At 28.3% G+C, this 24,553-nt stretch overlaps 1 protein-coding gene across 6 annotated transcripts in view; it reads left to right on the top strand.

The window, feature by feature from the left end:
* LOC124421287 (cell wall integrity and stress response component 2-like) overlaps nt 1-24,553 on the top strand; it is a 50,682-nt gene that overhangs the window by 12,918 nt on the left and 13,211 nt on the right. For 2 of the 6 annotated variants that reach the window (XM_046956216.1, XM_046956204.1), the window contains exon 2: nt 1,387-1,485. In XM_046956216.1, the coding sequence (XP_046812172.1) occupies nt 1,462-1,485 (24 nt within the window). In that variant the 5' untranslated portion in view covers nt 1,387-1,461. Of the gene's footprint in view, nt 1-1,156; nt 1,303-1,386; nt 1,486-1,830; nt 2,027-18,025; nt 18,101-24,553 lie in introns of those variants that run through there. The other 4 variants (XM_046956223.1, XM_046956220.1, XM_046956210.1 and 1 more) reach the window with 3 other exon arrangements.

Below are 24,553 nucleotides of genomic sequence, written 5' to 3'. Positions count from 1 at the left end.
ATTTTAAATAGCGATCTTCTCGAAAGCATGTCTAATAGAATTATTGAAGATTCGGATTTCGCCGATATCTGGGGTCCTCTAAAAACTGATTTCAACAGACAGTCAGACGGACAGACAGACAGACAGACAGACGGACATGGCTTAATCAACTCCGCTATCTATAAGGATCCAGAATATATATAGTTTATAGGGTCGGAAAATTATATTATAGAAATTACAAACGGAATGACAAACTTTTATATACCCTTCTCACGAAGGTGAAGGGTATAATAATCAGCTGGCTTATTGACTTCACCTGTAAATAAATACATCTTGGTTATACCCTGCACCACTATAGTGGGGAGGGTATTATAAGTTTGTGCTGATGTTTGCAACATACAAAAATATTGGTCAAATAGTATACCGATCGATTCAGAATCATTTTTTGAGTCGATTAAGACATGTCCGTCCGTCCGACTGTCCATGTAAACCTTGTGCGCAAGTTACAGGCCGCAATTTTCAAGATAATTTGATGAAATTCGGACCAAGCATGTTTTTTGGCACAGGGACGAAGCCTATTAAAAATGGTTGAAATAGGTCCATTATTTCACCTAGCCCCCATACAACCGTACCTCCCGATTTGAACTTTTTATGCCATAATTACTTCAAATATTCTACTATCTCTCTAAAAATTGGCAAAAATAAGTTTTATTTAAGTATAAATGACACTGCAAATTTTTGTAAGGATCGGCCCTTATTTGACCCTAGCCCCCATACAAACCCCCCTAAAATTGACTTGTAACCATTTGTATCGCAATGAAACGCAACAAAACTAACTGTTATTTAAAAATATATCCTTTTCCCAAATTTACCGATGATTGGCCCATATTTGACCTATATAAAGCCTCATTTAGAAATTTTAGTTTTTTTTTATCAATAAATTTCTTAAATATTTTGGAATTATGCTAATATTCAACATAAAAATTTCTTAAAAATAAAAATTTTAAAAATATACTCATGGTGTAGGGTATTATATGGTCGGTCATGACCGACTATACTTTCCTACTTGTTTTTTTTAATAAAATATAAACATTTTAAAAAATTTTTCACCAAATGAATTCGCCGTACTTATGGTTTTTGATATATACGTAAACCAAATGCAAAAACAATACATGTAAAATGTTGTTGTTGCAGAACTGGCACCACCTTATCTGAAATCGCCTTGCGCTGTGCAGTGCTTTATAATTAATTTTTCGGGGAAAACTAACTAAATTTAAATTATTTTCATATATATTTCATGTGTTTTCTAATTTGTTTTCAAGGGTAAATATTTACATATAATACATTTTTTTTATTGAAATATAAATAATTTTTTATGTATACCCAAATTTTGCTTATCTTTTTCAGTTTTTTTGTGTGTTCGAATATAAGTAACTTGCATATATATAAATATATATATATATATATATAAATTTGTTCATAATGGAATCAACATCTGAAGTTGTGGTAAGTTTAATAATAAATCCATAAGCATTTTATGTATAACTTTGCTTTTTAACACGAATATAAAAACATTTTAAATATTTAGTTAATTTTACATAAACATTTACTGAGAATTGTCTTCATTTGCTGAATTTGACCAATTGTTAATGTGATAATATAAAAGTACTTATATATTTATTACACAAAAAATAATATTCGCTTAAAAATATAGTATATGTACATACAAATACACTGCCGAATATTGTTCTTTGAATTTAAATCAGTGCGCGGGAAAAATGTGACAAGCCGAAACATCCGCATCAGCACAGTTTAACATTTGACATTTCATTCGGTTTTCAAATTTCCAATAGTACTAACTTTGGTGCAAATTTTATACAAATCGGAAGAAATTGATTCAAAAGTTGAGTCAGTTGACACAAAGTTTGCCGATATAGTAATTCCACAAAAAACTTGCATCTTCAAATAAATGTGCAAATTTTAACAAATGTGCTTGTGCGGATTAATCATTGGCTCGAATTCCGATTAGTTTTACTAAATTGATAAGGTTGTATTCATAAAAAATATCTTTTTAAAGTTCACAGTAGTTAAAGTGCACTTTATTCTTATACAATAAAATTGTGGTAATCATAAACCAAAAGCTATTATGGTTATTTTGTTTAACTAAGCAGAATTGTATGTATGTATGTATGTATGTATGTATTTTTGTATTTTTGTATGTAGATATGTATGCACATTAGAGTGCTCCAAAAAAAGTTTCGAATTTTTTTCACAAAAGTTTTGTCATTAAATAATTTGTTTTGTATTTTATTGTCAAAGAATCGTAATGTACACAGAATAAGCGTTGCAAAAAGATAAAAAACACAAAATTGGTTGAAAAATGTAAAAGTTATTATAAATTCCCCAATTATCATGTCTCAGAGCACTTGAATTCGAAATGTGATGAAATACATCTGTAGTTACTTGAATATGAGTTTTTATCCTTATAGAATAATGTAAACCTGTTCTCAGCTATGGTCGAAAAATTTTGATATTTTTAACGGTCGTTTCAAAATTCAAATTTTAGTTTTTTTGATACTTTGTTCAACAAATTTCAATATTTTTAGGAGAACTCATAGGGATTTATGGACAACAGATAAGGGAATAAAATAGTAAACAGGTCACTACCTCTTATAGTTTGCCTGTACCTCCCATTAATTCAGCTTAAAAAAATTTAGGCATTAAACCTTTTTGAATATGGTGTCAATTTGAACCAAAGTATTTTTTCAGTAATACTTTTTGTAATCGATGTAAATTTTTATTTGTGATATAATATTCCAGTTTTATTTTTATTTTAAAATATTTAATGCAAATAACATTTAAATACAGTTTTTAGATTTCATTATTTTTATTTATATATATTATATTTTTTGTAATACCCAATTGTTTTTTTATCAATTTGCCGAATTAATGGGATTGCAAACGGGTTTTTCTCGAAATCCGTTGAATTCAACTTGCAGGTACAGGCAGAAGTATTGACCTAATTTTTTTACTGTTTTATTCCCCATAAACTTCTATGAGTTCTCCCAAAAAATTGAAATTTGGTTAACAAAGTATCAAAAAAAACTAATATTTAATTTTTGAAACGACCGTTAAAAATATCAAAATTTTTCGACCATAGCTGAGAACAGGTTTATGTTATTCTATAAGGATAAAAACTTATATTTAAGTAACTACAGATGTATTTTAAGCAATACAATTGATTTTAAGCAATACAAATGTTTTATTAGAATATTTTCAAAAATATGTTCATTTTTTTATCACATTTCGAATTCAAGTGCTCTGAGACACGATAATGGCCTGGGGAATTTTTAATAACTCTTACATTTTTCAACCAATTTTTGTGGTTTTTATCTTTTTATAACGCTAATTCTGTATACATTACGATTCTTTGACAATAAAATACAAAACAAATTATTTGATGACAAAACTTTTGTGAAAAACTGAAAAATGCATATTTCCCCTTGTAAATGCATCTTCAAACTTCAGAGCCGTTGCGGTACCAGTTAACGTAATCTTGTTGACCTAATTTTTGCACGACTTATTTTTATAACCCATAGAACAATTCTAGGGGGCGACGGCCTGTTTTTTTTCCTTCGTACAAGCTTGGAGCACTCTAATGTACATATGTATTCATATGTGGATGCATGGATGAGAATGGTGAAATATACATAAATGTCAGTTTATTGAATCTTTTTTATGCTATTTGACGTTGGTTAAACCTAACCAATGTTTTTATGAATACAACTATTAATGTTTTTAAATGTCGCTTGATTCCTTGAGCACTTGTTTAAAATCACAAAAAATTTTATTAATATAAAATAATTAAATGTAAATATTATTTTTATGTATTTTTCATTATAAATTTTGATAATAATGCAATAAACTGTGTGCTACTAACATACATATAAAGCTTGCTTCAAAAAATAATGAATAACCATTTTCACATAAAAGCACAAACTTATAAATTCTACGATGTTATTGTATACAAATATTTTAGTTTCAAAAATGTTGATTTCATTCAAGAAACATCTTATTTTTTTAAATTGTTCATGTTATTTCACAGATAATGATTTTTTGAGAATAACATTTATAATTATATTTTTTCGGCTTAAAATAACAAATATAAAATCATAACTATTGTTCACATTAGGAAAAAAAAGTCGAACTCTTTAGCAAAGTGTTACAATTTATATTAAAATTAATCTTTTTATATATTTTTCATATTTATTATATTAAATTATTGATTATATAATATGTAAAAACAGTCTATGTAAATCAATGTTATTTTCATCCATCGCAAGAACAACTGAACCGCAACATTAACGATTAATTATTCCTATAAATAATACGATTAATAAATATATAATGATAATATAATGTAGAATTTGATGAACAGTATCACAAAAGAAAGCAATTTACTTTCTTCTGTTACTCAGGTGTTATAGGTTTTCGGAAATTTTAATTTAAATTTAACCAAAATATGCCTTAGAAATAATAAATAGAAAAATAATAGAAACACGTTATTGTGATGCATATGGCATGCAACAAAATATTTAAAAAACAATTGTTTTTCGTTAGAGAAACTTTAAATAGAAAAGTATTTCTGAAAATTAAATATACTTTTTTCTCAGATTTTTCGCATTTAAGTTGGTTTTATCAGCCATTTATTAAATATGTGGATCCTGGCAGCTGAATTGAGGGTCTCACTTCAAAATATCTTAAATAATATGTATATAAAAGAAAAAATATTTATAATATATTGAAAACACCAATTATACTTTTTTTAATGATTTAGAGTCGAAAAGTTTTTCGGCTCATATGGAGAAAATTTTGTCTAATTTTACGCTACATACTTAACAAATCAAACACTTTAGAACGAATAAAAATAAACTTAAAATTTTGATAGTTTAAAATATGGGTAATTCCAAAATAAATCGACCAACAAATGCTGTTTTAAATTTTTATCCCCTTTGTTTTTTTCAAATCAGGAGCATATATTCTTCTATGGCGTAAAAATTTTATCCTTAACTCATTCGGTTCATATTTTATGGATCTCTAAAGTAGGGCATCTCGGGTATTTCTGTTCAAAATTAGAAATGATGGTGACCGAATAACTTTGGAACTAGTTATATATGTTAAAATAAATTAATTTTAGTACAAAAAAATGAAATAATGACCGAAAATTCTTGTCAAATTAAAATATTGAAAATTGTTATCAATATAGAATCCATTTCTTATATCGAATAAAATCAAATTTTTTCATGTTTTTTTGTAAAAAATATAATCAAATGATTACTTTTTTCATATAAAATGAAATAATTCAACGATTTTATATATTTATAAATGATTCATAAATATATAAAAAAAAATTTGTCAGAAAATAGTAAACAGTAGATAAGGATTTCATGTTATATAATTTCTAAAAATAATCGTTTAATGTTGTTTGTCTCTTATTTTCCAATTTAGTATTTTCGTTTTACGGGAATTCCCCTTTTATATTCGGATAATTGAATCACGCATAATCAAGGTCCTACTGTATTCTAATTTGATTGCGCTGTAATTTGTTATCAATATTCGATGTTTTTAGCACTTTTTATAGCCACAAAAGATGGGGGTATATTGATTTTGTCACATCGAAATATTGAGCTTAAACCCACAAAAGTATATATCTGGGTCCTTATTAAATTCTAAGACGATCTAGCCATGTGTGTCCGTCTGTCTGTTGAAAGCACGATAGAGTTCGAACGGAAAGAGCTAGAGGATTGAAATTTTACACAAATATGTATTATTTGGTATTGAAAATGGGCAATATCGGTACACTTTTCGTATAGCTTCCATACAAGTGGGCCCTCGAAAAACAGCTATAACATAACTGTTTTAAAAATGCAAGTATAGCGATGAAATTCGATATAAAGAGTATTATATGAGCTTAATACCCTTATTCTACACGCAGAGAAAAACCATGGTTCGGCATGGTTAGGACAACTATTCTATGTTTTTTGTAACAATATTTTGTTATCATAACCAAACAATTGTTATTTTTATTGAACTTCATCAATATTTTAGTTACTGAAAACATTTATAAGTTTATGACAATTATAAATTTAAGAATGAATTTCTGAAAAATAATTATTTTTACAATAACTAAACAATGATAATTATTTAAACATATATTATTATTTAGAATCATTTAAACTATCAAATAACCATTAAATGGTAGGATTATACACTTTTATCCATATAAGATATAAGTAAAATACGTTTACTATTAAAAATATTTTGGTATCGCCAATTTTCTATCAGTTGTATGGTTTATCCGTACTAGATCGGATTAAATAAATTGTTAGACAAACGCAGTGTTAAAATAATAGAAATAACAAACAATAGAAATAAGTAAATAAAATAGTGTACATAAAAAATTAATAATTAAAAAAATTATATTGTGTTTATATTGGAAGTTTTGTGTTTGTTTAAAAGAAAATTAACAAATAATTACATTTAACGCCGAGCACATTAAATTAACCATATTATGTTTAATATGTAATCATAACATGGTTACTTGAAGACATCTGACCAGTGATTAAAATTACTAATATATTAGTAACCAAAATGCATATTTTCTCCTATGCTTACGTATGTAATATTAAAATATAAATATATTTTATGAATATAATATATTTAATTGCTCCTATTCGAAATATTTCTAGTATTTTTGCTAAAAATATTTACCCATACAAGCTATTGCATATTACAGCTTACAGACAAATATAAAATGTTTTCACATACAATATATTACGCATCAAATCGCTAACATATTTATAATACCCACATATATTTCATATGGCTTGCCTATAATATTAAAATATTTTCCTATACAAATTATTCGCAGTCAACAATATTGAAGCCATGCAAGCAGTAATATACGAACATGAAATGTACGCAAGCAGAGCATATATGTGCCGACGAAAACACGAAACAAAACGATAGTCCCGACTATCAGGTTACAATATTTTTACTATCAAACTTAAATATTATTTACTATAGGAAATGACTTATGGTCTAAAATTTAACATTTCATGTTGAACTTGAAAAATTATAAAATGTGAAAAATAAATGAAAGATATAACCAAATTTTATTTAGAAAATAATTAAAAACGTTTATATGTATATTACGGGAGAAATGTATGCATGAAATAACCAAATTTAAATTAGAAAATTTTTGAATTGAATTATTGAATGTATGTATTTATTAAATTTTTAATGTGGAGTATTAAAATGTATGTATTTGTATTTATTGTAAAAGGTAATATAATTAGAAAAATAGTATATAAATACTTAGAGGATCATATAAATGTAAAAATATATTCAAATATGTATGTAAAAAATTGTTTTTACAGGATATATTTAAACATATTGTTTGTAACAGTATGATATGGAATAAATTCAATACAAAGCAAGAAACAATAACAATAAGTTTGTAAACAGGTAGTAATGCATTAGTAGTGTCTATGAAATGATCAATAATGAAGGAAATTATAGGTATGTATATTAGAAATTTGTAGCACGAATGCAAAAAATTAAGAGAAGAAAAATATATATAGGTGCTAATAAATTTGCATATGCCATTGCCAACCTTTTGAATTTACATGAGAGAGACTAAATAATAATGATATTTATTTCCTCTTCTCTCCACCACCAATTCAAGTAAAGCAAAAAAGGATCTTGTAAACCATCGTTAAGGAATGTGCGTAAAATGATAAAGTAGGAAAGATAAGTACTACACAGGTCGTTTTTATGAGGAATGTGTTTTTGCATCACATGTACATATGTATCTACATATCTTCTTTCCATCACCAATTCAAAGGTAAAGCAAAAAAATGACCTAGCGTAATCCACCGTTATGGAATATGCGTGAAAAGTGGGAAAGAAAAGTACTGTTACAGGTCATTTTTATGTTTTTGTTATTGTTTCACACATACTTATATACATACATATGTATATTTATATCTGGTGTATATATGTATGTATATTAGAGTGCTCCAAAAAAACTAAGTTTCGAATTTTGTCCGCCCCCGCTAAAATTATACAAATTATACAAATAAATTATACAAATAAGTCGTGCAAAAATTTAGGTCAATAGAACTACGTTAACTGGTGCCGCAACGGCTCTGAATTTTGAAGATGCATTTACAAGGGGAAAATATGCAATTTTTTCTGTTTTCACAAAAGTTTTGTCATTAAACAATTTGTCATTAAGAATTAGCGTGACAAAAAGATAAAAAACACAAAAATTGGTTGAAAAATGTAAAAGTTATTAAAAATTACCCAGGCCATTATCGTGTCTCAGAGCACTTGAATTCGAAATGTGATAAAAAATAAACATATTTTTGAAAATATTCGAATAAAACAATGGTATTACTTAAAATGTATCTGTAGTTACTTGAATATAAGTCTTTGTCTTATAGAATAACGTAAACCTGTTCTCAGCTATGGTCAAAAAAATGTTGATATTTTTAACGGCCGTTTCAAAATGTGATAAAAAAATAAACATATTTTTGAAAATATTCGAATAAAACAATGGTATTACTTAAAATGTATCTGTAGTTACTTGAATATAAGTTTTTGTCCTTATAGAATAACGTAAACCTGTTCTCAGCTATGGTCAAAAAATGTTGATCTTTTTAACGGCCGTTTCAAAATGTATATGTAGTTACTTGAATATAAGTTTTTGTCCTTATAGAATAACGTAAACCTGTTCTCAGCTATGGTCAAAAAATTTTGATATTTTTAACGGCCGTTTCAAAATTCAAATTTTAGGGATTTATGGACAATAGATTAGGGAATATAACAGTAAAAAAATTAGGTCAATACCTCTTATAGTTTGCCTGTACATGCAATTTGAATTCAGCGGATTTCGACAAAAACCCATTTTTATGTAATATTTTGCAAAATTAGCCTTTTATTATATTATTGTGTATTTTAAATGGAACCTTTTGTAAATTTATTTGCCCACATATTTCTAAATAAAAATCAAGAGTTTCATGCAATTTGGACGCCATTAACCCATAAACTTTAAATGTCAAATTTTGTAATATTTGGAATTTTTGATGGATTATAACAAAACTTAAGAAATTTATTTATTAACAACCGATATTTACAATAATAGTGAAAAAAATTAATTAACCCTTAAACGGCCTTGGGGTCAAAATGACCCCGATATTTTAAAAACGTGCCAATTTGGACATATTTCAATAAAACCCGTTTGCAATCCCATTAATTCAACAAATTGAGGCAATTCAGGCATAGCAAAAAAATGGCCTTGCGTAAACCACCGTGTAGGAATGTGCGTAAAACGGTAAAGTAGGAAAGAGAAGTACTGTTATAGGTCATTTTTATGACGTACATTTTCACATGCAGTGAATCAACTAAGTTTTTTGCCTACCTGTTTTTTAAGAGAATTTAGATTTTTAATCATAAATAAAATTGGAAAAAATATGTAAAAAGTAAATTTATGTTTTCCAATTAAAAATAGAGATTGTGTAAAATGGGAAAACCAAGAAAAAAATATTAAAATACAAATTTTGGTGCATTTGTTGTTGCATTTTATTGTTCTTAATCAGAATTTGCATGTCAAAACAGTATTTTGCATATTGAGAATTTCGGTTAATTTCGTTATGTTTTAATTTCTTTTTTAAATTTATTGTTTTATTGTTAAAAGGACGAGTGTTAAGTATTTTTCAATCGTAATTTGCAAAAATCATATCCTCATTGTGTAAAAATGTGATGTTATTTGCCTTAAAAATATTAGTTTAGATTTCTAGAACAAGTGTAAATCACTGAAATATAATTATGAAATGGTTAATGAAATGATTGGTGATTCAAAATCTTTAACTGCCAAAGGGAGGAGACTTGTATCCATGGAAAACCATTGGACTCCTGATTTATCTTCTTCAAAATCCATATACGAACTAGGAGGAACACTATGTTTTAATTTAGACCTCTAAACAGACCTTAGGATGCTTGGAACCAATGTAAAGTAAACTGTCGTGTAGTACAGGAAAAATACCTAATTTAGATATTTTAAAATAGAGGTGGTTATCATACCCTAAGGTCAACAAAAGCAAAAATTTTCAGCTAATACATACACTACAACCAAGAATAACTATTCAGATCCTAATAGGCCCACTGTATCTTATTCATAAAATAAAGCATTTAAAATATGAGGTTGAAAATCAGGATTTTTTCATGTAATAGTTCTATAGTTGTATATGGTGATGTCCCCATACTCAGAGTGGCTAGGATGGTACTTAGTGTTATATTTATTGAATAAGAATCAATATTCTACAATTCTAAATAAAATTTACACAGTACTCACCAGTATAATGGGGTTTCCGTAATGTAGTTTTTGTTTATCAATACAAAATGACCAAAAACCTAGATTATTTTTGTTATAATATATAGATTTATACCTGACTAAACATTTTTTCTAGGTCTAAATCCATTGATTATCTAATATATCATGTATCCAATTCAAGATTACTTATTATTTTCGAAATTTAATCAAAGAAACGATAGATTTCATATTAAGTCAAATATTGATAAATTCTTATTGGTATATAGGATAATAAATCAGTTAAGAAATGTCCAAGAAGAGTCGTTCTACTTCTAAAATATCTAAAAATGTTATTCTAATATATAGGAGTAATAAAAATATGAAATTTTATAAAATAATGCAGCAATATTGAAAAAATAACAAAAAACCCTAAAAAAGCAAAATACTTTATTGACCTAAAAAATTAACAATACGTCTCATTTTTTCAAAAATTTCGTTAAATAATATCACGATTATACTTTTAATAAGATTTACATTTAAGATATAAGATATTCTTTAAAAAATACAACAAACAAATAGTTTTATTTTGCTGTAAATAATTGTTCAGATAAAGTTTTTTCTTAAAATTTATAAAATTTTACATAGGCAAATTACTTAATTGATTCACTTATGTACATGCATATGAAAAACATACATGTATATGTATGTAATACACTCATACATTTTTGTTGTTTTAACCTTTCACAATGTAAAATTGCAAAAACAACATTTTATGTTTTTATGTCCCCTCTTAATTTTTTGCATTCCTGTTACAGATTTCTAAAATACCTATAATTTCCTTCATTATTGATCATTTCATAGACACTACTAATGCATTACTACCTGTTTACAAACTTATTGTTATTGTTTCTTGCTTTACAAACAATATGTTTAAATATATCCTGTAAAAACAATTTTTTACATACATATTTGAATATATTTTTACATTCATATGATCCTCTAAGTATTTATATACTATTTTTCTAATTATATTACCTTTTACAATAAATACAAATACATACATTGTAATACTCCACATTAAAAATTTAATAAATACATACATTCAATAATTCAATTCAAAAATTTTCTAATTTAAATTTGGTTATTTCATGCATACATTTCTCCCGTAATATACATATAAACGTTTTTAATTATTTTCTAAATAAAGTTTGGTTATATCTTGCATTTATTTTTCACATTTTATAATTTTTCAAGTTCAACATGAAATGTTAAATTTTAGACCATAAGTCATTTCCTATGGTAAATAATATTTAAGTTTGATAGTAAAAATATTGTAACCTGATAGTCGGGACTATCGTTTTGTTTCGTGTTTTCGTCGGCACATATATGCTCTGCTTGCGTACATTTCATGTTCGTATATTACTGCTTGCATGGCTTCAATATTTTTGACTGCGAATAATTTGTGTAGGAAAATATTTTAATATTATAGGCAAGCCATATGAAATATATGTGGGTGTTATAAATATGTTAGCGATTTGATGCGTAATATATTGTATGTGAAAACATTTTATATTTGTCTGTAAGCTGTAATATGCAATAGCTTGTATGGGTAAATATTTTTAGCAAAAATACTAGAAATATTTTGAACAGAACCATTTTTTAAATATGCATATTTTTAAATATGAGGTAAATGCATATTTATTGCAAAGTCAAAAATAAAAATATAAAAGCATTTACTAATATTTAAACTCTGCATGTGACTACTTGTAACCATAATATGGTTACTTCAAACAATAATTACTTGAAACCATTATATGATTACATGAAACCATAATGTGGTTGCTTGAAACTACAATATGATGCTACAATATCAAATTATGATTAATAAAACTATACTATGATGAAATATTTGGACTATATTTAATCATAATATGGTAGATTATTATACTAATAATGATCATAATATGTTTTAACTTTAACCATAATTCTAACTATAATATGTTGCTCTTAGATTATGGTTACCACAACTATATTTTTTCTCTGCGTGTAGGTAGGGTGCTACTTGCATATACATATAAAATAAATAGTAAAATGTATTTGAGAAAAGTGTAAGAGTTTACTTTTAATCGACAAAATATATTTTTTAAATTTGTTCACTCATATGTATTCCATAATTTGTAATAAATTTCATAACATGTAATGTCTGAAATAAAGCGACATCAACATGCTTTGTTAAATGCTTTGAAGCAACTAAATATTTTTTCTTACGCCCTTGTTAAGAGGTTCGTTTACGATCGTGTTGTGTACATTTAATTTGCCGAAAACCTTCGCATTCTAAACAATACTAGCGCCGTACAATGGTTACATACAGTGTTGCCACTTTGGTTATTATTAACCAAAATTGGTTATTTTTATTTTGCATGTGTACATGTGAATTAATTTTTCGTTTTGGTTATTTTTTGCAAACAATTGAACTAAATGCTGTTTGCTCATATGGAAAAACACAGGCAGGTGTGATTGCAAAAATTATATAAAAATTATATAACAATTTTGACATACATTCGGAATTACATATGGATAAAAAAAAAGTGACAGTACATATGTAAAAAACATGTCATCTAATACCATCTTTACCTGTAGCAGTGATAACATGATCAGACCAGTTAAGGGAAGAGTTAAAAAATATTATAAGATTTTTGTTTTATTAACAAATTCTATCCGTTGATTGTTAAGAATAACATCAAAAACAAAATGTTTAATAGGATTTAAAAATCGCCTATTATATATAGCCCATATATGAATTTTTTGATAAGTCAGTGTTCAATTTAATAACGGATTCAGTTGTACATCATCTGCATACATTTTACAGTGTGGCACTTGTTGAGGTAAGTCATTAATATACACTGAGAAAAGGCGAAGTTCTAAGATTGATCCTTAAGGAACACCTTTAGTTATCAAATTATGATTGACCTTATCAAATGAATATCAAAAAGAATCGTTCAGAAGCGTTTAGAACGCCTCGCATTCTTCTGACGCGTCAACAAGAGCAGTAATACAGCTATTTTTAGGATGAAACCCTAATTGCCTATTTGTAAGAAAATTTTTTGCAGATATATAATCAGCATTTTGTTCGTATAACAATCTTTCAAATATTTTTGATAAGTATGAAAGTATTGCTATGGGACGATAATCATTCTTATTTTCTGGCACGGGTATAATTTTAGCACATTCCAAATTGTCGGAAAAATACTTATAATTGTGTTAAATACGTGTGTTAATTGAGGTAATAAAACTGGAAGAACAGCTAAGAAACTTGGGATGAATATTATCAGGACCAAATTCATACGATTCTATTTTAAAACATACATTTAATACATCAGCTTGAGTTACACATTTAAAAGGGAATGAATGTAAAATTCTTGTTCAATTTATAGATCTTAATATATTGAAATTTTATAAAAGCCTCATTTAATAAATCAGGACCAAATTCATACGATTCTATTTTAAAACATACATTTAATACATCAGCTTGAGTTACACATTTAAAAGGGAATGAATGTAAAATTCTTGTTCAATTTATAGATCTTAATATATGGAAATTTTATAAAAGCCTCATTTAATAAATTAACATCGATATTTGTATACTTTGCATCTTCTGATTTACCGATGCCAATGTCGCGAATTATATGTTAGAGATAAAGAAAAACACAACCGTCCTCTGCGAGAAACAAAACAGTTAATTACAAATAATTTTAAATTATTAAATTAAACTAAAATATTAATTTTATTGTATATTATTGTTTTTAATTAAAATTTTAAGATTCAATAACTAAAGAATATTAATAATTATTTTAATAGAAATAATTACGCGTTTTTTTATTATTAAGAAAGTTTAGCCATAAAATTGTTGACAACACTGTTTTTATTTGATTCTTTAGACTTATTTTCTAAATAGATTGATCGAGTTATATGTTGTTGTATTATGTTATCGTTAATCATAAAAATTATTTATTTCTATTATTCATGTTCAATTTCTTTATTTTCGTTTTATTTGTAAAACCACAATACATTTTATTTTCTTCTAACAGTTCTATTTAGAATTTGCTTTTGTTTAAATATAAAAAAATCTATTGTCACCTTACTTAAGTGGTCGTACCTTAAGAAATATGATCTCGATTAATATTATTGTTGTGCTGAGCAGTTGCATGTGTGTATGAGGATCTGTAATTATATCTAACAGGGATGGAAAAGTTGGAATAGTTATCTTTTCTTGGGACTAATAGATTCTGAAAAATTAATGCATGTATATACCCAGCAATAATTAAACAAAGTACTTCCACTTTACTAACTTGCAAAGAAGCGAAAAGAATCTATTTTTTCTAAACTGAAATTTTAAAATTAAACCAATTATTTGATAAATGCGTGTAATTTATTTATTAATTTTTTCGAAATTTATATCTATAACCAATTCGAATATAACATTATGACTGATAATATGACTTATTTTACAGTATTTTAAATTTTGCTTAGTTAGGACACAAACTTTATTAAAAAATTTCCACACCAAAAAAAATTTAAACAAATTTCAAAAAAAAATTTTTAATTTTAATTTTTCTTACCAAATACTTAAATTTGTACTGAAAATGAATGTATGTATGAATGTATGTATGTATGTATGTATGTATGTATGTATGTATGTATGTATGTATGTATGTATGTATGTATGTATGTATTTATTTATGTATGTATGTATGTACGTAACATGCCGAAAATGCAAACATTTTAATAACACATATTACAATATAACTTCCCATCCTTGGTATGTATCTACCTAAATTGGGTTTGATTGTTATCTCGTGCCTTATTTAAAGTATTTTAACACCCTTCGTTTATGAGAGTGTGAAGTGGTTTATTATAATTATTACTAATAATTGTATTTCATTTTCTTTGGTTCTCATTTTTATATTTATTCGTCTGTTTCCTTTTGAAGAAATATGCAGAAATTTAACAACAACAACTTTTAAGTATTTACAAAATAATAGTTTTAAAGTCTTTTTGTTACCTTTTCTTCCTCCCAGTCATTATCGTAAAATCATTTTATTTAAGTACTTTTTAACCATAAAAGAAGTTTTTTGTTCAGTTGTCTTTTGTTTCTTTTTTGAAGATGTTATTCTAAAGTAGGTTTTGTGCGGTTTTTATTTCATGAAATAAAAACAATAAGTGTTAAAAGTAGACTTTAAAATATTCATAAACTTCCCACTGTATTATAGTAATGCATTCATTGTCTGGACATACATTAGGCTAAATTTACTAAATGTGTATATTTATGTATGTATCAGATTGTGAAAATATTTTGGTAAAACAATCAATATGTTTACTTTATGACTTGCAAATTTATTTAGACCCTAAAACATTAGAATTGACCACAATAAAGAAATATTAAGAATATTCTACTTGAATTTTATACATACACATACTATATCCAGTGTGTTTTGGTACTCTAAAAGCAATGTAAATAAAAAACATGTTAGAGTGCTATATTCGGCTATGCCGAATTCTAAATACCCTCCACCACACGCAGAGAAAAAGCATAGTTCGACATAGTTACTAAAACTGAACTATGTTGACTGTAACAATACATTTTTATCAAAAAATATAATTGTTATTTTAATTCTATTTAAACAATATTGATGTTACTGTAATAATTTTCATGTTCATGGCAATTATATATTTGAGTATGATTCACTGATAAATAATTATTTTTTCAATAACTAAAGGGCACTTCACACGATCACACTTTACGTACGACAAGTTTAATGAAAAAGTAAAATGAAATTCCACCCGTATGACAAAAAAGAGAATAAAAGTCGTTTGATTTATATTTTGCGTGTTTACACGATTGGTATAAAAAATAAAAAAAGTAATATGAAAACAGCTGTTTCACTTTTTTATATGTGTTTACATAAAAATACATCCCTGATCTAATGCGACCTGCCTGTTTTTTAAATAATTTCAAAAAATGAAGAGAGCCATACAACTGTCAAATTTTCCATCCGTATTGTCTCTCAATGTGTGATAGTTTCATTACATATTGCGTTTAGACGATCCCAACCGTACTCTTCTACACAAAATTTTGACAGATCATATTACTTGTGTAATCGTGTAAATCCGGCTTAAGTAATGGTAACGACTAAAACATATTATGTCTCTAACAAGTATTTTAACTTACACATATTAATTGAGTTGACTAAAATCATAACAACACCGTAATATTACACTAGTCAATTTAACACCATGAATAATGAATCCTCTCTCTCCTTTTGGTGCATCCATGAACTAAAATCACTTTTTGGGTCGATCCAAACTCGTCCGTCCTTTCTTTAATATTTCTAATGGAACTTTTTGTATAAAGAACTCACGATACTTGTATGAAAAAAAATTTTGTAAGAATTTAAAATTTAAAGTATAATGGCAACTTCTATACCTATTTGAAATGACTGTGCTAATTTGCCGAAATTCTAAGATAAATGATTTAATAAGAATAAATAAATTATTTTCTGCTAATTGGTGCAAGAATTGTATCACAATATCTTTAAAGTATTAATCAACTGATATTTTTAAGTAACACAGCTAAGGAAAATGAAATTGTATTGTATACAAAAGTTGTAATAACATCTAAACTCGTACGACGATAAATAATCGCGATATATGCAAAGATTTGATACTCATGACCTTTGATTTCTACTATCTCACCATGACTTTTAGTTCTTTATTTACATTTTCTAGATGATATTTTTATTTTACTATCTTAAATTCTACATTTTGGTCAATTTGTCGGGTAATTTGGATAGATTACGTTTACAAATATTGCTGAAGTTATGAATGTAATGCTAACATCCGCTACATGTTATTATAATTTAAACCCAAATTTCGAACGAAATCTCCAAATCTGTACATAAAATGGGAAGAATTTTATAATTTAAAATTGTTTTCCAAAAAGTCATACGTGGAGTATATTTAAATTGCGCTAAAACGCGTTAAAAACTCAGTTATTTTTTAAAATAAATATTAATTGCATTTGTTAACGAACAAAATTCAACATAATCAAGGTTTAAAGGAACTAAAATATCTCTGTCAGATTTTATAAGAATTGGTCCATAATTGACCATACGTCTCATATAAGATCCCGTACAGAAAATTACCTTAACGTTCATAACTGTCTTCATAATACCAGTTTAGCGACGAAATTTAACATAGTTCCACTTCAGAAAATAAATTTGTTATTTTAATGTCCAAATGTAAACATAAAACAAATAAAAATAATTTTGTTTACTTTTTTTCTTAATTTGGTTATTTTTTATTCGAATTTTGGTTAGAAAAAAATTTTGTTGTGGCAACACTGGTTACATAGCATAAAGGCTGTTTGTACGTAAAAGTTCAAACTGATCACTCGTAGATTTCGAGATGTTTTTACTGTCATTAAGATGTTTTTGCCTAATTATATCAAACACAACTCTCAACGAGCGAGACGAGTAATATTCCGTTTCTAAATTAAGCAAATTGTGTGTGATTATAACTTATTTGTTCGAACCTACACATCCTATACATACTTGTTTTATATTTTTACAATAGTATACGTGTATTTTGATACTATGCAGTACTGTGAATTTAAGAACAAGTATACCCATGCAGATGTTTACTGCATGCTATGACCAGGCTGTTCAGTTGGTTGAGGTTCCATCAGGAGTAAGTGGCTGTTAAAAGACTAATGTAAGAAAAAGTCAATATATTTAGGGATAAGTTCGGTGCTGTTGCCGAAACAACAGATATCCCACAGAGGATTGACTGTGAGATTAAGCATTGGAAATGAGTTGGTATTAATTGTACGGAATGAATGTGGGGTACGGCGAGCTTCACCCACCCGACTACTTATAATAAATGAGTCGTATGTCTATACCCTACACCATTTTAGTGGGGAGGGTATACATATATTCACAAAATCTTATGCACCCAATTTGCCCCTAGCCCCCATATAAAGCATCTTTCAAAAAATTAGATTTTCATCCATAAATGGCTTACATGTATCGGAACAATGAATTATTATAAAAAAATGTATCACATTTAATCAGCGTTGCCACTTTGTTTATTATTAACCAAAATTGGTTATTTTTATTTTGCATGTGTATATGTGAATTATTTTTTCGTTTTGGTTATTTTTTGCAAACAATTGAACTAAATGCTGTTTGCTTTTATTCTAAAAATAAAATTAAAAAAAACTCTTTTAGTTTTAAATCAACTATGTAAATAAACATATCGTCCCTGTTTTGAAATTTGGTAATATGTGGCTTTTTTATACTATTCGAAATTTTTTTATTACTGCAATTTATACATCTACTGGTTATACTTATGTGCACAAAGGTACTTTTCGATATCTTAATTGGTTTAGGATTTAGCAAAAGGACCTTTACATTTTCCACATATTAAATGAGTTGATTTAAATCATAACAATACATTAATGTTATTTTATTTACACTAGCCAATCTAACACCGTGAATAATTGATCCTCTCTATCCTTTTGGTGCATCCATAAACTTAAAATTGCTTTTTGGGTCGATTCAAACTCGTCCGTCCTTCCGTTAATATTTCTATTGAAACTTTTTATGCAAAGAACTCGAGGTACTTATATGAAAAAACGAAGTAGGATATATTTCGTATTTCGATTTTTATGGAATTTGGTGGGAATAGTCTACGTACTTAGTAGATTATGTCCTCTAAATTTAATTTAAAGTATTTGTACCTATTTGAAATTTTGCATAAACAGATACTGTGCTAATTTGACGAAATTCTAAGATAAATGAATTAATAAAGTATTTTCTGCTAATTGATGTAAGAATAGTATCACAATATCTTTAAAGTATTAATAAACTGATATTTTAAGTATCACAGCTAAGGAAAATTAAATTGTATTGTCTACAAAAGTTGTAATAACATCTAATCTCGTACGACGAACAATAATCGAGATATATGTAAAGATTTCATACTCATGACCTTTGACTTCTACTAAATATCTCACTATGACTTTTAGTTCTTTATTTACATTTTCTAGATGATGTTGTATACTTGTTTTTATTTTACCGTCTTAAATTCTAAATTTTGGTCAATTTGTCGGTTAATTTGGATAGATTACGTTTACAAATAAGTATTGCTGAAGTTATGAATGTAAAACTGAAATATTTTGTCAAAATTTTTTTAGTTGACCCAGTTTGCTTGCGAAATATCGGTCAACAATTGCACCTTGTCCCCATATTATGCCCTATTCAGAGAATTACTTTATGGCTTAAAAAAGCATGTATAGCGTTGAAATTCAAAAGTTTTTTGGAAATGTATTTTTGTCAAAGGATCGGTATATAATTGACTCTATCCCTCATAAAAAGTCTTCTCAGAAAATGACTTTAAAGCTCACAATGTACTTCAATGTAGCAACAAAATTCAACGTAATCAAGTTTTAAAGGAACTAAAATATCTCTGTCAGATTTTATGAGAATTAGTCCACCATTGACCATACGTCTCATATAAGATCCCCTACAGAAAGTTACTTTAACGCTCATAACTGTCTTCATAAAAGCAGTTTAGCGACAAAATTTAATATAGTTACAAGTTCCACTTCAGAAAATGAATTTGTTATTTTAATGTCCAAATGTAAACAAATAAAAATAATGTTGTTTACTTTTTTCTTAATTTGGTTATTTTTTATTTGGATTTTGGTTAGAAAAAATCGTTGGTTGTGACAACATTGCATTTAATATTCATAACTGGTGTATGGTATCATATGGTTGGTCACGCCAGATATGTTCAGAGTAAGTATACTCTTATCAGAATTACCACAGTGTGTCCCTCTGAGTAAGAACAAAGTCCTCGGCTTATTTGATGGATTCGTACTTCGGTCCACCGGTTACGTCTCTAGGTGCTATTGCCGAATCAACAGAGGCCATCCAATTTTCAGAGATTAGTTAGGTCGGGTACTTCAGCAAAGTGCTTGTACATAGACCGGTCAAATCCAATGTACAACAAGTAAGAGTGTTATATTCGGCCATGCCGAATCTTATATACCCACCATCAAATCATTCTTACTAATAAACTTTGATATTATCGATCTATGTTGAATAATATGACAATATTAATATGAACATCAGGGAAATATTTGGAAGAGGGCCTTTACTAAGGGCTTAAGCATGGACCGTGCTATTCCGAATTAAAAATATTAATTTTGTTTGATCCAATATTTATAACCATAAAATGTTTTTTTGTAAGAGTCGTCCTCGTCGGTTTATATATAATAATTGTTTGTATCTAATGTCGTTGTACTCGTATTTTAATTCAGTCATAAGGTTCAAAGTAATTTTCTGGAGAAATTCAAATTCAGTTAAAAAAATTCAGTTCCTATAAAACTATCATTATTTGGAAGAACTTTTGATCCATACAAGTGAGACTTAAATATGGGTGAGACTTAAATATGGGTCAATTATAGACAGATTTTTATAAACATTATTTGTACATTTGTACATAAATTATGTTCGTAAAATTTCATCGCCTAAGTCGTAATTTTAAGCAACTAATGAGAGTTAAAGTAATTTTACTGAAGTAGTTATTTATCGATCCATCTTCATCAATGTCGGTAGAAAGATTATGCCTACCCTCGTATAAGTGAATTATGGATCGATACTTCTAAAATTTAGAATGATTTTTGTTCATAAAACGTATTAGTCAATTATATATCGATACTTTAAAATTTAGAACGATTTTTGTTCATACAAATATTGTTTATGACACATTTTTGAGCTTTAAAATAATTTTCTAAGGATGATCTTAATAGGGGCATAGTTTAAAGGCTCATACAAACATGTTTATGCGAAATTTCATCGCTGTTGTCGTATTTGAGCGTTACAGCTAGTAACGAGCGTTACTGTCACTACTTGAGGGGTTCCATATTAGAGGGTGGAGTCATTTTCTGAAGGGAACTTTATAAGGGGGATAGGGTTAATTAAAATATAAAATTTTATAAAGATATTTTGGCTCGCACAAAACTTGGTTATGTAGAATTTTACTGGTGTACTCACATTTTTGAGTCATTAATAAGCCTTAAAGTCATTTTCTGAAGGGGAATTTATATGGGCGCATGGTCAATTATAGCCCTATCTATACAAAATCTTACAAAGAGATTTAAGTTCTCATTAAACATGTTTGTGTCGAATTTCACAGCTATTGGTGCATCTCTTAGCCAGTTATGAGCGATAAAGTTATCTTCTGAAGGGGTCCTGATTTGAGGGCTAGGTGAAAACGTGGACCGATATTGCCCACTTTCGATAAGGATCGATCCTTATAAAATTTGATAGGGAGCTCGCACGAAACTTGTTTATGAAAAATTTTACTGCTTTTTGATTCAGTAATGAGTGTTAAAGTCTTTGTCTAAGGGAGACCTTATTAGGGGGTAAGGGTCAGTTATAGACCCATTCTCAAAATTTTAAGAAAATGATTTTAGTTCCTATAAAACTTTTTTATGTCGAATTTTATTGTTATATAAAATGACTTTAGCGCTCATATCTTAGCCAGTTATGAGCGCTAAAGTCATATATGGGGGTAGGGTCAATTATTGACCGATCATAATAAAATTCTCCGAAAAGATTTATGTTCCGATATAATATGTTTGTGCCGAGTTTCACTGCTATTGATGCTTCTCTTAGCTAGTTATGAGCGATTAATTCATTTTCTGAAGGGGACTTTATATGGGGGTAGGGTCAATAATTGACCGATCCTTATAAAATTCAACGAAGAGATTTATGTCCCTATAAAACATGTTTGTGACGAATTACACCGCTATCGATGCTTCTGTTAACCAGTTATGGGCAATAAAGTCATTTTCTGAAGAGGACTTTATATGGGAGGTAGGGTCCATTATGGACCGATCCTTATAAAATTCTTCGAAGAGATTTATGTTTCCATAAAACATGTTTGTGCTGAATTTCACTGCTATTGATGCCAGTTATGGGCGAAAAAGGCCTTTTCTGAAGGGGGCCTTATATGGGGGCTAGGCGAAATCGGGGACCGATATTGCCCATTTTCAGTACCAAACAAACATTAACTATAATTATCTCTTCAAATTTTTAGCTCGCTATTTACTTACATTTGGACTCTATCGTGTTTTCAACAGACAGACAGACGGACGGACATGGAAATATCGTCTTAGAATCTAATAAGGACCTAGAATATATAAACTTTTATGGGTCTTAGACGAATATTTCAATGTGTTACAAACGGAATGACAAAAACAATATACCCCCATCTTTTTTGATGGTGAGTATAAAAATTGCCACCTGAGTTCTTCATTGAAGGATAAATGGGCGATGGTAGACCGTTGTATGTCTTCCGAGTGGATGAAAAAGACCACCGTGGGTAGGGCACCATGCCAGGTACTCACGACAAACACGTCCGTCCAGTTAGCAACGAAAAATAGCAATGGCAGAGAAAATTTTGGGAATTAAGTGGCAACACCACAGGGGAAAAATAAATTGCTTAGCTAATAAAAAATACCATGGAAAACTCAATGGAAAGAGGTGGGAAACACAAAATGTAATGAAGGCTATATATAGTCTTGGAACTATAGTTCCTTGTAAAATTAGATTCCTCTAAAAACGGTCAAAAATCGTTGCTGGTGAACTGTATAGGATCTAGCGAGTGTCGCGCCAAAACCTCCTTGGAATATGGTAGGAGACATGGAAAGGATTGAAAAAATCCTTCCGTGCAAATAATCGGTAGAGCAGATCCTTGAAAAATTGGTTTCCTCCATAATGGTAAGTAAAATCGTTGCTGGTAAACTATATAGGATCTAGCGAGTGTCGCGCCAAAAACTCTTTGGAATATGTTAGGAGACATGGTAAGGATTGAAAAAATCCTTCCGTGCAAAAAATCGGTAGATCAAATCCTTGGAAAATTGGCTTCCTCCAAAATGGTCAGTAAAATCGTTGCTGGTAAACTGTATAGGATCTAGCGAGTGTCGCGCCAAAAACTCTTTGGAATATGTTAGGAGACATGGTAAGGATTGAAAAAATCCTTCCGTGCAAAAAATCGGTAGATCAAATCCTTGGAAAATTGGCTTCCTCCAAAATGGTCAGTAAAATCGTTGCTGGTAAACTATGTAGGATCTAGCGAGTGTCGCGCCAAAAACTCCTTGGATTATGGTAGGAGACATGGTAAGGATTGAAAAAATCCTTCCTTGCAAAAAATCGGTAGAGCAAATCCTTGGAAAATTGGCTTCCTCCAAAATGGTCAGTAAAATCGTTGCTGGTAAACTATGTAGGATCTAGCGAGTGTCGCGCCAAAAACTCCTTGGATTATAGTAGGAGACATGGTAAGGATTGAAAAAATCCTTCCGTGCAAAAAATCGGTAGAGCAAATCCTTGGAAAATTGGCTTCCTCCAAAATGGTCAGTAAAATCGTTGCTGGTTAACTGTATAAGATCTAGCGAGTGTCGCGCCAAAAACTCCTTGGATTATAGTAGGAGACATGGTAAGGATTGGAAAAATTCTTCCCTGCACTCTATATCAAACAAAGTCTACAAGTTTAAAATTGTAAATGGCGAAAGTCGACCTTTCATGCATACATTGCCAAAAGTCGACTTTTCATACATTCAGTATCGAAAGTCGACTTTTCACACATTCTGTACCGAAAGTCGACTTTTCATTCCTCCAGTGCCGAAAGTCGAAAAGTTGAATTTTTGTTTTTACGTAAAAACAAAAATTCAACTTTTCGACTTTCGCAACTATAGTACTATAGTTGCTCAATATCAGTATTGTCTTTAGTCTATGTCTATATATGAACAAGTAGGAAAGTATAGTCGGGCATGGCCGACCATATGATACCCTACACCATGAGTATATTTTTACAATTTTTACTTTTATAAAATTTTTATTTTTTGTAAAGAAACTTTTATGTTGAATATTACCATAATTCCAAAAATTTAAGCCATTTATTGATAAAAAAACTAATATTTCTAAATGAGGCTTTATATAGGTCAAATATGGACCGATCCTCGGTAAATTTGGGAAAAGGATATATTTCTAAATAACAGTTAGTTTGTTGAGTTTCCTTGCGATACAAATGGTTACAAGTCAATTTTAGACGTTTAAGTCATTTTTGAAGGGG

The sequence above is a fragment of the Lucilia cuprina genome, chromosome X (assembly GCF_022045245.1).
Source record: "Lucilia cuprina isolate Lc7/37 chromosome X, ASM2204524v1, whole genome shotgun sequence".
Lineage (NCBI taxonomy): Eukaryota > Metazoa > Arthropoda > Insecta > Diptera > Calliphoridae > Lucilia > Lucilia cuprina.
The sequence above is the reverse complement of the archived record's forward strand: the minus strand, read 5'-3'. Positions and strand labels throughout refer to the sequence as shown.